This window comes from Buceros rhinoceros, unplaced genomic scaffold (assembly GCF_000710305.1).
Source record: "Buceros rhinoceros silvestris isolate BGI_N320 unplaced genomic scaffold, ASM71030v1 scaffold12222, whole genome shotgun sequence".
In the NCBI taxonomy this organism is placed as follows: Eukaryota; Metazoa; Chordata; class Aves; order Bucerotiformes; family Bucerotidae; genus Buceros; species Buceros rhinoceros.
Window position 1 is genome coordinate 48975 of NW_010399533.1, and position 16785 is coordinate 65759.

Consider the following 16785-nt stretch of genomic DNA (forward strand, 5'->3'; position numbering starts at 1 on the left):
GAAGTATTCACTAGCTACAGGATTTCAGGACCAGTGTGTAAAAATTTCAGCTTGGGTGCTACGTTTATTACCAGCAAGAGATGTAAAAGCACCTAATTTTTAATCTGTGACAAATGTAACGTGCCACATACTCAAGAGTAAATACTAAATACGATGTTTTTTTGACTAGGTCTTCGCAGCCTAGCAGTTTTTGGACATTGATATAATCTCCCAGGACAGCTTTCCTAGCCACGGCAATATCTGAAGAGTGCCAACAGCCCATGCAGTCATTAACAAGCAAAGCTATAATGCTTAGAAAGATCTGGCCTCATAAAAAATGTTACCAAAGAAAGTCCTGTAGAAATCCTGAGGATCTGCCTGAAGAGTTAGAGGTATCAAAATTTAAAAAGAGAGGATAGAAGAGCCTATCATTTTTATTTAACAGATCTGCTACTATGTAAAACATGTTTTATTTTATATTTAAGTCAAGCAAATAGATCCAGTGAAAAATACAAGGGGGAGAATGAATAATTAAAATCTGAAGTTGAAATTCCTGCTTCTCTCTTCATGCTCTTTCATCAGGGAGAACACAGGGCAATTGAAAAGATACCGAGTTTTCTCCTATGGAGCTTAGATCTTGTGTAGCCAAGTGACGGAGCGAGAAGTTCCCCCTGTCCTTCCCAGTGATGGATATTTTTGGTTTTAGCAGTTCTTCCTTCTCAGGCCAGGAGCACAGGAAATAAAAGATGTTTAGGAATCAATGTGATATTAGTCATTAACTGTAGTCAAATAACTTCTGTGTTTACAACACATTTCAATTTCATTATTGCTTTTTAAAAACAAATTTATACCTGTAGTTTTCATCAAGTCTGAAGTCTCTGAAAAGCCGCTGTATCTGAAACGGTACTCTATGCCTGGTAAGCTGCCTGGTATAACAGACTCCAGCAAAGCATTGGAGATACACTGGTAATTAACACTTCTGTGACAGAGAAAAAGTGCTCCAGCGTTCTACAGTTATGCGTCCCCTTCTAGGCAGCCTGGAGTTGTAAGATTTTGGAGCAGTTCCTCAGAAATTGCATACAATTTCCCATCTCCACAGAAAAGTTTGTGTGCAGAGCTACCCTGTGCTTGTTCCTTCTCTTACTTCTTGGTGGTGTATTGCTTCTTAACAGATTTGTTGTGAATCATTAAAGGACGATTTAGTGATGAGAAGTCAGTGAGGTTTGTGTAATACCATGATCATCGTGTGTTACATCTATGCACTGTTTTCTTTTGAGGGTTTGTGTTGTGTTGCAAACATTGGATCAGCCCAGTGAGAGCGTTACTGAGGTAATTACAGAGTCCACAAGTTATCCCATTGGGGCAGAGAGATGCCAAGATTGTTGGGATGTGTCAGGAGTATGGAAAAACCGTGTCGTATATTGTTGCTATGTTGATGATACTACATGTCGTATTACGGACTAGAACTTTCTGTGTGCGTGCTCGTTTGCAATGAAGTGACTCTCTGTAAATTAAGTTTGAAATTCTTACGGATTTCAATTCTCCCATTGGAGCCTTCACTCTTTAACTGTGACAGAATAAGAAGGTATTACACGCTGTTACGTCTCCGTTTGTGCCTGCGTAGTTGTGTGTATCTTCATGTCGCAAGTGGTGCCGTGGTCAGGAGAGTGCTGCTTTAACAGGTTTTGTGAATGCTTTGTATATAAATGTCTATAGCACATTCTGACTCACAGCTGCAGCGTTCTCAGTCTTTTACGTGTTCCAATACCCACCTTTAGTTTGTGCATTTGAGTGCACCCTACCAAAAACCACTGCGATTATTGACAGCTGCTGTGGCTTTGTCTTTCTGTAGCTGAGATTTTGGAATATGTGGGTGAAAAAATACATCTTAGTATGATGTAAAACATTCTAAATTAGAGATGTTTAATGTGAATGTTGGCATGATTTTTGGCAGGAACACGGAAAGTTTGTGTTCGTGAACTTTTACAGTTGCATCTGCACTTCAATATGGTACTGTAAATACGAGAAAATTGCATGGTAGAAAGGGCAGGAAGCCATTTAGCTATCAGTTAAATTATAGATGTTTTGGATCAGGAGCCATTTCAAATATCTGTTCTGAGATTTGCCGTAACTTTTGGGATGTTACGGTTTTGGACGTTTGCACACGTAATTTTTAGAAATGAACTTAATAAATATGCTGTGCAGGTAGGTCCCAGCTTTTAAAAACAGTGGCCATAGTAAAATTGAACTCACTTCATGCAAAGATTGAAAATTTAGCTTTCATCCATATTTTTTTATATATATTGTATAGTATGATCCGGATGCTAAAGGCATAGCTTAAGGAAAGTGATATTATTACATTCATTTTAGTAACTTTTTCCATTTTGAGTGTGTCGATAAGGTTCTCTTTTTCCTAGTTTGTCTTGTGACCTGATCTCAAATTAAGCTAGGCAGTAAGTGTGTTTTAGCAATAAGAATAACAAACGTATAACAAAACAATAAGGTGTCTTTGTCTCCATTGTCCATCAGTCCGATAAAATGAGCTCAGTCTTTTGGTGGCTTCACAAAAGAGCCACTGTTGACAGGCACTGGCAGGAAGCAGATGACTTAATTCTCAAAGTTCCTGATGCTTAATCCAGATTTTTGTTACCCAGCTGTCAGCTAGGTCTGAAATCCTGTTGCATAGTTTTTCTGAGAGAAAATTTCAGACTTGATAGCAGTTTCTGACTTGTAATTCAGTTCAGTCACGGAGACAAACGGGAGCCTGTGGCAACACGAGACCTCAGGGGTGTTTATCCCATCTACTCCGCTCTTCTAGGAGAGGAACATGTACTAAATAAACTAACAAAAGAAAGAGAAAAGAAAGTTTGGGTCTATTTCTATAACATCCATACATATCTGTGGTTTGGCATGGTTTCTCTGACCAATTCATGGGTGTCATGAATCGGGCACCTGAAAACATGGTGTACTTTTTGGGTGTTTTATCCTTCCATTTTCTGTGGGGTCATGAATTATCCAGGAGACAACAAGCCAGTCTTCTGACTTCCAAGATTTTGGAAGGCTCTGTGGGCAGTCTTGCTGCATACAAAGTCTACAGAAGAGAGAAAACAGCATTACTGTTTCTTGCCTTTTTGATTGATGAAGCTTGTCCTCTGAGTTCTGGCTAGTGTTTCTTTCTGCTTCACAGAAAAAACGATAACTGGTTTCGTTCCTCCTGTAAATGGAAAGGTGAAATGGCATCAACTGGTTTATTTTCCTGAGCTTGTCTGGCCAACTGCTGCTGTTTCTATAGTTGAACCCTGTGGTAATTCAGTAAAATATTACTTTGAGTAAATTAGTAAAAATTAGTAAAACCCAGTTTGATTTAAACGTACAAAAATAGGTAAAGGAAGGAAGTACTTTGTAGTAGTGTAACATCAACTTAATGATGGAAAAGGAAGTCTTGTGCAAATCCTCACCGCCATTGATGTAGTCCTACAGCGCCACAGAGCAGAATCCTGAAAGTGTTTAACTTTTCTTAATAGTAGTGCTGAATTACAAGAACTTTTTCAGCAATTTTGTTTGAATCTGTTTTCTTGAAGTAGATGGCGTAGGATCAGGTGTCACCGAGTACCTGTGGAAATCCCATCATTTTCACACTACTGCAGAAATAAACTGAGGAACTACTTTAAGTCTTAGATCCATTCCTTTCTCACCCTGCAATTTCAGGATGTGAAAGTCATGTAGCTTCATTGAGTATTCTCGTGTGACCAGTGCAGGTTTAAAAACACATGGCAATCCACGTTTTTCATATATGGTGTGTTCAGGTAGAACGAATGTCACATTTTCACTTTATCTGCTGGAAGGTGTATAATTCTACTGTGTTTTGGTTAATGAGAATTATAAGAACATAGAATTCTGCCTCAGAATTACCCTCTTTCCCATTCTGGAGACATACTGTTCTAAAACAGTTTTCTTAAATAGTACATTTAAATAGCACATTATAGCAAAATCTAAAACTTCTTGGAGCAGAGAAGAATCTGAACTCAAAAACAACAAAAGAAAAAATAATTACTATTAGCAAGATAAAAGGCAGTGTCTTTGGTTTGGTAGGGGAAACTTCCTGGGTCTTGCAATAACATAAATGTTTTTTTTTTTCCCTTGAAACCCTTTTAAGGACAATTTGTAGGTTAGGGAACTGGGTCTGAGTTATTTGGCCATAGAAAGCTGTGCTGAACCTGGTAAAACTGTTGCTTGAAGGAAAATTGGTTTTAAATAATCACAGAGTCATTTCACTAAATGGAAGTGATAGTTCAGACGAAGTGTGATGATTTTTTTTTTTTTAAACTCAGGGATGTGTGGAGACAGGTGAGCGTGTGTTTATGTGTGGACATCGGGCATAGCACGGTGTCCTGTTTCACACGCCTGGACTTGTGATGTAGACACGTCAGGGTGGTACACTGTCTGTAACCTTGTTAGAAATGCTTATAGAAGAGTGTTTACCATCTCGAGGTACCAACTACTTTCTACTACAGGACCGAATCTTAGTGTCAAATGTAATAATAGCCTAGCAGTAATTGCTGTTAATTGAACAGTCATACGATTACACTTTGAGCATTGGAAATGATTGACCTGTGTCTTGTGACAGTTCTGTGTAACTGTGCTAAGTGGGACTTCGGACCTCCGTGAAGTGTTTCGAGATTCTTAGGTTAAAATACTATATTATATTATACAAAACTCTCAAAGTCAATATTGGTGTTTCGGAGACATGAATTCAGAAAGATTTTTATCTTATTAAATCTTGAGTTACCAATTCCTCTACCAGACTTTTCTTATAAATTACTTAGAATTACTACAGACACAGTTAGGATGGATGTCCAAACCCAAAGGCTTTAACAGCTGAATTTACGTAAGATCTCTGCAAGACTGGTTAATTTTACTTTATCTGCCTCTTTGTTCTTCTTCTGCCTAATATCAGGAAAATCTTACTTTGTTGCTGTCAAAACCTGTTGCTTATAAAAAGAGGATCAGAAACTTCAGGATAGAATAGTAGGATACCTGTAGCAAAACGTGTTTATGAAGATCTGATTTTGTATTTAAATCTGCTAGGGTGACAAGAAGTTGTTTCATCCTGTTTCTCTTGCTGTGCTATTAAAAGAGGTTTTTTTCAAGAAGGATTATAGTGATAATATGACAATGTTTGTTTCCGAAGCCTTTTCTAACATCTATATAGAAATAGTGGTATAATCCTTGATAAAATCTTGCTTGAATATTCTAGTTGCAGCCCTATCGTGGTGACTTAGTGTTTGTCTTCTGTGTATGATGCAGCTTAGAAGTAAATAAGAGAGCAAGAAAATTCACCCTGATTGCAGTGTACAAAGGTTTTTATTTATTCGTATATGTAGACATTTATTATTCCAGTGTGGAGATATGTAAAAGTATTACAACTAGCACTAAATGCATTTCAACTTATGTCACAAGATAACTTGATTAAATCCTTATCATTTCATTGTACTGCCCATAAGCCGTGGGCCAGGGTCTGTTATCCTAGGCCTTTTGCAGAAAATTACCAGTAACAACAAAAAAATCTCTTCATGCAAACTCATTTTTTTTAGATTCTGTTATGTGCCTGTGAAACTCTTTTTCAAAGAGCTTACGCTGTTTTTTTCTTTCTTTTCAATTAGAATGTTAGGATGTGAAGCAGGAAAGGGTGACAAATTCTCAGTAGGTGGTTTGATACTTAACTTTTGTCAGTAATTGAAGGGTGATTAGCAGTGCACCAAGCCGTGTTTCAGTAATTCATAGCACGCTTTGTTAATTTAAATACAGTTCTTTGGTATAACGTACATGAAACCTCCTCCCTTTTTACCCTAGTCCTTTCTAGGCTCTGAAGTTGCTCAAGGAAAGCAACATCCTCTTTATAGTCCTCTTACAAAGTGATTTTTGTGGGCTGCTACATAAAAACACTTTCCTACCTTGGACTGATTTTCAGTCTGAAGTTGCTGCTTTCTGACATGTTAAGGAACTCATCCCCCAACTGTCTAGTTTTCCAGGCAGTGCAGTAGGCTAGTATTACTCTCCTTGAGTGTTATACCTGCTTCAAGTGTTTGCAGGAGTCTCCAGAGCAGCATGTCTTGCTGTACAGCCCTATAAGGCAAGGTATTTGTGTGAACCACGGTTGTGGATTACAGGTCACCAAGGTCTGAATTAGTGAATAATGCGTGTTGATAAGATGACATAAATGACAACTTCTGCTTGTAAGCTGCATTATTAAGATTTTTTTCCACCCCTCCGCACAAAAGAGGTAAATCCATGGTCATGATGATATCTTTGTAATGACTTCCACTCAGCTCCTGGACTGCTTGGACCATTTACTTGTGTGCTATCCAGACCTAACGAATACCGCTGTGCCTTGATCCCTCAGTTACTGACAGCCAAGCACTACAGCTACAGGCTTTGTCTGATTGGCGTGGGAAATCCTGTGTAGTAGAATTCTTTGAATGGACACCTTAAAATCAGCTAGTGTGCAGAGACCATCGATACGAAGCAAGCTTTCCTGCTCCATCTCAAGCATGTTGCTTTCTCCTGTGGATTTAAAATCCCAGAGGAATTTCTTTTGAAATGGACTGTATTTCTGCCTAATCTCCCTCATATAAATCATTCTGGTAGCTTGGAGTACTAATTTGGGAAAACCACAGAGACTGTATCACAGGGAATATATGAAACATTTTTCCATGCTTGCTACACTGGTTGTAGCCACTGTTGTAAGACTCCAGATAGTTCATGTGTCCACAGAGAGGATATGAGACCACATGCACTGGCTGGTCCAGTTGGTCCCTAAGAAGCATCAGAGCTTTCAAAAAATTAAAAAATAATTAGAAATTAGAGGAAGTAGGAAACTGACATGTTGAAGCCTAGATATTTTAAATCCCCAAAATTCCAGTTTTCTTATTCTGGGATAATCTTTTGAATCCTTGATAAATCAGTGGAGAAACCTTAAATTTCAGAGAGATGTGATTTACTAAAAAGAATGAGTGTTTACAAGATTTCTGGCTATTAATGTGGATATTGTTACAAGTATTCTTATATTCCCGAGAGGCCGTGGAAAGTGTTGACTGTTGAGGTCAGAAGTGTATTGGTGTGGATGACTTTTCAGTCCATTTAGATTTTGTTTGCAGAACATTACAGCTGAACTAGTAGTTATATCAGAATGACCAGATTGAATTTGGTGTTACATCATCCTTCAGTTTTGTCTGTTGTTTTGGGGTGGGTTTTTTTTTTTCTTTGTTTCCCTGCTCTGTTAACAATTACTGATATCCCAAAAGAGAGAACTCTAAGAAGGTACAATTTTCTCAGGGGTGACAAACGACTTTTTTCTGCTTGTCCCTCCAAATAATGTTGAGTTTTGGGTAAAGGGAAAAGATTAGTAAAGACTTAAGGACTACTTGATGGCGTTTGTTGCTTAAACTGGATTAACGATGAGTCCTTAGATTTGTTTCATGTTTGAGTGCTAACATCAAATGTTCCAAATTTGCTGTTTATTTTAGTGGAAGGAAACTAAAGCCAGTAAATAGCAGTAATGACACCATATATCATGCATGACTGATTCTTCCTCTTCATTAAATTTACACTTCTCCATCTCACAAGGTTTCACTAGAATGACTTTTGGCTTGAACCAGAGCAAATTAGAGGAAAAATTAAGCCAGTAGAGGAGATCCAGTATTTTCATCTCTGTCTCCGCCACCAGAAATTAGAAGCCAGCAAAAGATGTGGCCTGACAAAGACTCTCAAAGAAAGAAAAATTGCCTGCAGAAAAGTATAGTACCTCTGGGAACTAAGAGGCTTAGCTGAGGATTAATACAGGTTTGAAACCAGTGTGATTAAGAGAGTCAGCACTGATACAAAGAGCTGTATGTCAATAGCGTGCAGGCTGTCCTGAGACTGCCCGAGCAAGCTGGCATGAGTCAGGGAAGCAGAAACAGCATTCACTGAGAAAATGCTGTTTCTTTTTAAAAAGCCGAATTCAGTTTCTCAATGAATAGTAACTGCTTGGCTTATATCATGGTTTAGTTTGTCAGTTTTGTCATATAGTACAAAGTCACGTTAATTGTATTGCAGAACATACAGAACCGATAAATAAAATAATGCAACTTTGTAGTAGTGAGTCTAGGTATATAGCTGAATAAAGTAATTACCTTTTAAGATTTTTCTCTTCTACTGGTGTAGAATACTTGAGCACTTGTTAGAGAATGTTTAGGGAACTGCTGGAGAAATACTTCAGTTACGGCAGATTTCACGTGCAAGCTTTAGAACAGTACGTTAGTCTTTTACCTCTGTTAGCATTTTGGTATGAGTTGGCTATAATTTCAGAGCTCAAGTACAAAAAACCCCAATATCTGAATATATTATCAGTTTGTCACAAGCCATGGGAAAATACTGAGGACATTGTTCTTTTGGAAGTACACAAGAGCAACAGAATACAGGACTGAGCTTGATAACATACAAGATAATTAAATATATATCCTGTTTCACAAGAATGTTGTTTTGGGTTTAGTAGAGCACCATCTCTTGTTACTTGCTGTAAGAAGGTAGGCACCCTTCATGATTTGTCCACACATTTTGGGGATGCACGGATGTGATGCCTTTGCTAGATCTTTGGGCATTAGGGTTCTGATAAGAGAGAACCTGCATTCTCCTAAGGCACTCATTTTTCACACTGAACTTGGAGGTTTTTATTTCCTCTTGAATAAACAACAGTTGTAGGTAAAATATTTTGTTAAGTAATGAGCAGTAGCATCATTCTCCTGAGCTGTCTATGTGCATAAACAGAGGATGAATTTATTAAAAAATAAACTCCCTCTTTTCAGTACACTTTCACCTAGTTTAAAATGGAAAGAGGTCTGTGTCCTCACTGCAGATTCAGACTAGATGAGAGACTTGAATCCCTTCAGCTTTTCTGCTTGAGCAGATTTTCATCTTCTGTCTTCTCTGCACGTGTGTGTACATGTGCGTATGTTCGCGTACATCTCTACACAGATACATACATTCATGTATTTGTTACTGAAACATGTAATGCAAGACAAATTGGAAAATGTTCTGCTGTATTTCTTCGGTAGTGCTGACTCCAAAGATTTTAACTAAATGTTAAGTGATTAGGAGGGTAATGGGTTTATTAGGGATTATTTCCTATTAGCAACTGCCAGTTTTAGACCTTACTTTTTAAGAATGTCCATAATTTCTAGTACAAATTCAGACTATAGACAACTTCTAACAATCTTGCTTCTCCGTTTTAGTACTTTGTTATGTCTGTGATAACATTAAGAACTTTTTATCAATCTGTTGGAAAGGCAAATTCCTTCCCTCCTTTCCATTCTCTCTGGTACCATCAGAGTCTAAATCTGTCAAGCTGGTTAACTAGTCAGCATTTAAAAAGCATGTTTTTTACTCTCAAGTTTGTACCTGAAAAATTAAAAATGAAAGCTTTTTTTGAGGTGAGCTTAATTAAATACAAATTTTAGTGTGAATGCTTCATTCATTTAATCTAAATAATACTGGATTGGAGTAAGCATAGTTTAATGTATGCCCCTATATGTATGTTTATTAGCTGACTTTCTGTTGTAGTATCGTATCTAGCAGTACTTGTCATTGTTTGAGTGCAGCATCAGTCATTCATAACTTAGTACACTTATTTATTCTCATTCATTCATGGCTTCCTTTAAGGTCTTCCCCAATAAGTTAGCATTACTGTTTCCTTCCTATACTATCACTGCGTTTGTTCATGTGAATACAGATTTTTGTAAAATACCCAGCTTTGAAGATTTTTTTTTTTCTTTTACTGGTTTTTTCGTCTTTATGTTGTCCAAGTGTCCCAGGTTCAGTTACTAATAAGTGGTTCAGTTAGTAGAGTGGATGGTAGGTGCTCTGTTTAGCAGGGTCTTTTAGCATGAGAGGTAAATAATATGGGTATCCATGTTGAGATCTGTATTTTTTCCATAAAAGAGTGAAGTTTCTTCCTGTTCTTCTTCATTCTGGAACTCCATATAACAGTTGTCTCCTTTTACCACCTTTACAACCTTCTTCTTGGTAGCTGATTTTTCAGATTGCGTGTACACAGTGGTGATTGGCCAGTATGAAAAATCATTCCTGTTAATCATGTTCGCTGTGCATGAGCTATCTGCAAACATAAAAAGTGAAGTAATTTTTACTGTTTTGTTTGTTTTGAATTAGGCTCATGCACAGCTAGTTAGAGAAGTTGATGTGGAGAAGGTGTCAACTTTTGACAACCCATACGTAGATGCAATAAGAAGCTTATGGAATGACCCTGGAATTCAGGAGTGTTACGACAGACGACGGGAGTATCAGTTATCAGATTCAACCAAATAGTAAGTACATGGTGGCTACAAACAACTATACGTAATTTTCTGTTTCTAACGAAGTAATTTTTACTCTTTAGCTTTTTACACCGTGTGTCTGTGTACATGTTTTTATGCCTATGCACCACAAACATACCTGAATATACACTTACTAATTGAATTCGGATACTGTAAGGAGTGGAGTACATCTGGTTTAGGGTTATATCTGTGTTTGTTTAACAGAATGACTGGGATCATTTGAAGTCTTAAAGGAAGATTCTAACTAGGGGTAGCTAATCACTGTTATTTTTGTTTTCTTCTGTTACACACATTCAAGCCCTTGCTCTCCTCACACTCACAAATACAAGCTGGACAAAACATACTTTAGTGTAGTATGACAGTAGTGAATCCTGGGAAGTGCAATGAAGGTAGACCTCCATACAATTTATAAAAACTACAATGCCCCAGAACTCCTGTTTTCCCAGGATTTTCCCTCCTCCCTCACAGATTGCTTTTGCAGTCCTGGTGCTGAGGTAAATATTGAAAAGAAAATTTCAGGGACAAGTTACTGACAATATACTTCCATATTGTTTCCATAACTGAAATGAGCTGCAAGTGTAAGTAGAAAAGGATGCAGAACTTGTATTACACTTTGAATTTCTTATTTGTGGGTCCTAACTTTGTTTCCGCAACAGATGTGATGTTGTTTTTAAAGCTGGAATAAATGTATATACTTTGTGTACTTACCTTAGAGGATAAAAATAGACTTACTCTCCAAAGTAGGAGCAGTCATCTGATGCTACATCAGATCAGGTTGTTCTGCGTACTGTAGTTTTGACCTAGTTCTAACAAAATTGTCACCATAGTGGATCTTTTGAGTAGTATTAAAAGTGGCAGGGAATAATTCATTAAGTAGCTGTAGAAGCAAATGGCTTGTACACTGCCTTGCAAAAGGCAAATATATTAACGGATTGTTTATTTTTCAAGCTCAGCATGTTTAGCAATTTAACATGATTTTTTGTAGATTTGATGACAGATTATCTATACTGTGTTATAGTTCATACTATGGATTTCTTCCAAACCTGTTGTAAATTAGAATTACAAATCACTGTATGTGAAACTTCAGAAGAGCCTCTTCTATATTTATGCTTGCAGAGAAGAGATTTTTCAAGTAAATCCAGTAAAAGCAATTAGCAGAAACCAAAGAACCATTGTTTCCAAAACACGGTGTATATATTTAGCAATAAAATATCCAAAGAGAATTTGCTAGCTTTAAATCCCTGTCACAGGACAAGAAAACAAAATGCTGGGAACTCACTACTGAGATTCACAAGGCAGAAAGGTAGAAATAAGCACCCAGTGCTAACTGACTTGGTGAATCTTGGTAATTTCTTCTGACTTGATATATAAAACGAAATAGTAGCTGTCCACCAGGTCTCTTGTAAGCATATATATCAATATGTCTTGTAGGTATATGCATCAATATTGTTAGGCATATGTGTCAGTATGTCAGACATTCTTCATTTGTCCCTTGCATGAGCCTCTTGTTGTCTTTTCTGCTTTTTTTTCTTGCCCTTCCATGTTATTACACATTATCTTCCTAAATCTCTCCCTTTTTATTTTTCTCGAACCGTTTCTGAATTCTGTTTCTGGTTTGTAATATATCCTGTATGTTTCTATGCTTTCAGTTTTTGTCATCTCTTGACCTATTTTGTCATCATTAGCTATGCTAGTCTGATGTTTTTATACCGGATGCTAGCACCTTGGGAGAACACATCAGATGTGTGTTTACCAGGAGACTTGAGGGTAGGGTCTAAGAAAGAAAATTTCCAGCATTGTGGAAGTTGATTTGAACTTCCTGGAGACTCAGCAAATACATTCCATTCTCTTCCGTTGCCACTGAATGCTCCACAGACTGGGTGTTCATGTTGTTTTTAAAAACAGTTTCTAGATTTCTCTGTGGTAAAGTCAAGAGCACATCAGGTAATTAGAGATTATTCCCTTCTCATAGACATTACACAGTGACTTAGCCACTTACTTACCACTAAACCACTTCCCTTTAAGATACTGTTCACAGTGTGAGACAGATGTAAACCAACACCACACTGTGGATTGCCTTAAGTAATAGCTGTGTGAGCTGAGATCATTCAATGTGTGCTGTACAGGGTAATAAGACCGTAACCCAGATGTGAACGGGTTACCAGTCAATAGTCTGATTGTATCATGGCTTTTCTAAGCCTGAACAGGGAGAGGAAGCAAAACATTTCACGCTTATGTGACAATTTACGTAATCTGGGTTGCAACTAAAATTCCCAGAGATTCATCACCATTTCTCCCCAATACAATGCTAACCGTGTCTTATGCCTTAAGTATAGAACTCAAAATATAGAAAGAAGGTCTGAAGAAAGATGGGAAATTAAATCTGCTGTATACCAAAGCACTGGACCCTGTAGAAAAACTAAAGCATGTGCAACAGAATGAGGGAAATTCAGAAAGGGAGGGCGGTTAGATAAAGTAGTATACAGTATTTCTTTCAGGAACCTTGGGTAATTTTTTTCATGCAGTACTGAATATGCTTTTAATATCTGTATAATTTTTAAGCATCATTTCCTGTTAAGGAAAGTTTGCACAAGCATTTTTTTATTTGATGACTTGGTTTTTTTTGATCTTTGCTAAGGTTGGCTTTTAGCCATGTAGGAAGTAGAGGGAGGACAGCTAGGTAGGATTTGGGTGGGATAAGGATAAAAAGAACACAGTGCAGTTTTCTTCCTGCTTCCCCAAAGATTTTAGGTTTACTGTGTTTACTTTAGATTAAGTTTAGATAGTTCTGGAAACTAGCAAATGTGCCTTAACTTCTCATCAGTGATATAGAGGCTCAGAAATGCAAACCTCTACAGAAATTCTGAAAACGTGGCCAATACTTGTTTACACTTAACTTTGTTCATGCTTCATATTTGTACACTGAAAATCAATTCCATTTGCTGTGTTGCTGCGTGTTAGTACAGAGGGCGCTTCTGTCAGTTGTTCTGGCAGCTACTTAAAGTAGGAAAAGCCCTGCTACAGCAATTTTAACATTTTGCATATGCGGAGTTGAAAGACAAGCAAGTTGTGCACATTTTCAAAAATGCGAAGACTTATCCCATTCAAAGCTTGTTTGGTCAAAGCTTTAAAAGCACATGGTAAGAATTAGTGGTAGTTTGGGGTAGTCTCATTGTCCAGTTCGAGGTTTGCAAAACAAACAAACAAACTCCAACCCCCTCAAACCACGCCAAAACTCAACAACGGTATGGAGGGTAGACCTACCCAAATCCAGAATAGCCAGGCTTCAAAGCACAGAGATGTAGAATCACAGAATGCTTCGGGTTGGAAGGGACCTTCAAAGGTCATCCAGTCCAACCCCCCTGCAATGAGCAGGTCTGTTTTCAGCTAGGTCAGGCTGCCCAGAGCCCTGTCCAACCTGACCTGCAATGTTTCCAGGGATGGGGCATCTACCACCACTCTGGGCAACCTGTGCCAGTGTTTCACCACCCTCTTTGAAAAAAATTTCTTCCCTACATCTACTCTAAATCTACCTTCTTTTAGTTTAAAACCATTACCCCTTGTCCTGTTGCAACACACCTTGCTAAAAAGGACTGTCTCCCATCTTTCCTATGAGCCTCCTTTAAGTACTGAAAGGTCTCAGTAAGGTTTCCCTGGAGCCTTCTCTTCTCCAGGCTGATCAATTCCAACTCCCTCAGCCTTTCTTCATAGCAGAGGTGTTCCATCCCCCTGGTCATATTTGAGGACCTTATATAGAATCTTATTAAATAATTTGCCTAATTCGCCTTAGTCGTAGAACTTGGATAGGGTTTTATTTTCACTTGCACTGCCACAGTATGTGTATGAGGGAGAGCTTTTTGTAGGGGGTCATACCTATAAACTATCCTAAAGTCAAGAAGAGTACTTCTTCTGTTTTGTTTTTTTTGTTTGAAACCCAAGAGCTTTAGAATTGAAAAGATGTAAATGTTAGTGGTTACTATCATACCTGGAAAAAGTCAGCCTTGTGGTATCAGTCTTACATGTGGCTGAACGCAGTTGAATCATTTGCATATGAAACGCTGCTGGTAAGTCTTGCCTCTATAACTGTGGTTACACTGAAATTGCCCAACAAGCTTTGTCTTAAACAACAAACTTTGTAGAGTTTCTTGAGGTCTGTCCTTCCCCTCCTCCCCTGCACTCTCATTTTCCCCATACAGATGAAGAAACAGTCCCACTGTTTGCTGGATGGGTGGTGACAACTCACCTGTACTGGTTTTATACAGACTGATCGTTCTATCAGTGCCAGTAATTACCTCTATCTCAACACATTTGCCTTTGTTTTAGAGATTTCTCATGGAGTGTTGCCTGTGTGGTGCCTGGCAAATCCCTTCTCCTCAGCTGTGCATTTCAGAGGCACTCTGCTCCCTTGGGGATTTATGTGATCACAGTCTCGCCGGCAGACTCCTAAGCACAGGGTTTATCAGTTTCACCTGCTGAGTTTGGGAAGAGTTGTTAAGACAGTAGTAATGAATAAAGCAATCTCATTTTTAACCTCAGCAAGGGAAATGACTGTTACAGTCAGATGGATGAAGGCTGTAGCTTTTCTGTCTTTGTCTGCCCATAGCTTACTGCCTTCTCTTGATTAATTAGGCTATATACTAAACTTATTTTAAAACTACAGATATTCACCTTACGGAATTAATCCTGAGAAAATGCTATGCTTTATCACCTCATTACTCGCAACAAAAATCTGACCTCAAAGATGCTGGAAAATAGCAGCTCATGGCTGCAGGAAGGTGTTTGTTTGAAGTGCCTAGCCCACATTTCTTCATATTGAAGGTGCTTCAAGACCTCATTCACTGAAAGTAAATTCAAGTAGGTTTTGATGGTCTGTCTTCGTTAGGTAATGTAGCTCTGGGAGATGAATTAAGGCTGAATGCTAACTACCAGATTGTGGTGACAGGGGTTATATTTAACTTGTTGAAGAAGGTTATTGGTTAAAACAGCTCTGGTCTGTTCATTAAGGTTAGGAGTCTATCTACTTCTAGCCCCTATCCAGGGCTAAACTATAGCAGTTGCTTTTTTACGCAGTGACCTCTCCCCAGCAGACAACTGGCTGTCAGGAAAGGGAGAGGAGACCCTTGGATTGGAATGAAAACGGATTTAATGAAACAGCCGAACTAATACCAAATGCCAATATAAAGTGTACAAAGTTGTACTCAGCCCAGTGATTGTATGGTAGTCACAGTAAATGGGAAAACAGTCCTCAGGAGGAGGAGGAGAAGTGGGGTCAGAAGGAGCCCTAGCAGGAAGATCGGCTTTGAAGTGAGCATAATCTTTATGGTCCGGTATTCACCTGTGAGCCAGTTCGGGTCGGCTGCCCTGGCTGACTTTCGAGGGCATTGTTAGCACCTCTCTACTCTGGCAGCTTCCCTGAAGCTGGCTGCAGGCTTGGACCTTGTCTTGGGTGAAGTGCATTAGAAGTAAGTACTTCTCTCTCAACAACGACGGGGAAATAAAAGGCTTCCTCGGTCTCCGGTCAGCATCCAGATCACCAGCGTGCTGCAAGACAGTGGCAGTTTCTGTTGATGTCAAGGGAGGGCCATTGCCAGCTGCTCATAACACACAGACATCACTTCAGTAATGCACCTTCTGCCAGTTGCTATAGCAACCCTCTGGAAAATTAGCTCAGCAGCCACTAAAATTCATTTTTGCAAAACTAATTACAGGTATAATTAACTTTGGAAACTTGGTCTGTATTATAAAGTTATTCAGACCTATGTGGTTTGGTTTCTTTTAAGTAATTTTATGCTATTTTCCCTTTTTTGTTCCTTTGTATAAAGCCTGACTGAGTAGGTACTGTTCAGGTGAGAGGCCATATAGCTGCAGTGTGTCTTGTCAAAGTGAGGCATTCCTTAGGTGGTGGTAAAAATAAGCTCAGAGCCATACAGTTGAGACCTCAGTGACTTCCATAGTTGCTGCTACCGGTACAGCTCAGTTCCCCATCGTTACCTCTGGTGGTTACCTGCTGTTGGACTAGCCCTCAGGACAGCTGCCAGGGTATTTCCAATATCCATAATGTTACTGTGTTTTTAAATTTTGAAGTTGATGAACTGAGGAAACATCTGGTTTGGGCAGTTGCTGTCAGCACTCTTTTTGTGGAAGTTCTTGTCTATGATAAGTCTTGTGGTTTGTTAGCAAGAACAGATATGTAGCCATTTCTAGTGTGTATATATATATGAGGAGTTAGTCGCGTTGCAAAGGCTGATTGCAGTATTTCTGCATACATTTTGAGTTAGACACTCAAAGTACACTGTGCCTATCTCTCACATGCCTGAATTTTTTGTGTGCGCGCAGGATTTGTTTGCCCAGGTGAGCGATACATTGGTCAACGTTTTGTTTGGGGCTTCATTAGATAAGTGCTTTAAAGTCATGTGAATCGTTTTTTTAATAAGCA

General features: G+C 38.6%; 1 protein-coding gene across 1 annotated transcript in view; it reads left to right on the forward strand.

Moving 5' to 3' along the window:
* LOC104489368 (guanine nucleotide-binding protein G(q) subunit alpha) overlaps positions 1-16785 on the forward strand; it is an 82451-nt gene that overhangs the window by 42028 nt on the left and 23638 nt on the right. The window contains exon 2 of the mRNA XM_010131521.1: positions 10186-10340. Within this exon, the coding sequence (XP_010129823.1) occupies positions 10186-10340 (155 nt within the window). The remainder of the gene's footprint in view (positions 1-10185; positions 10341-16785) is intronic.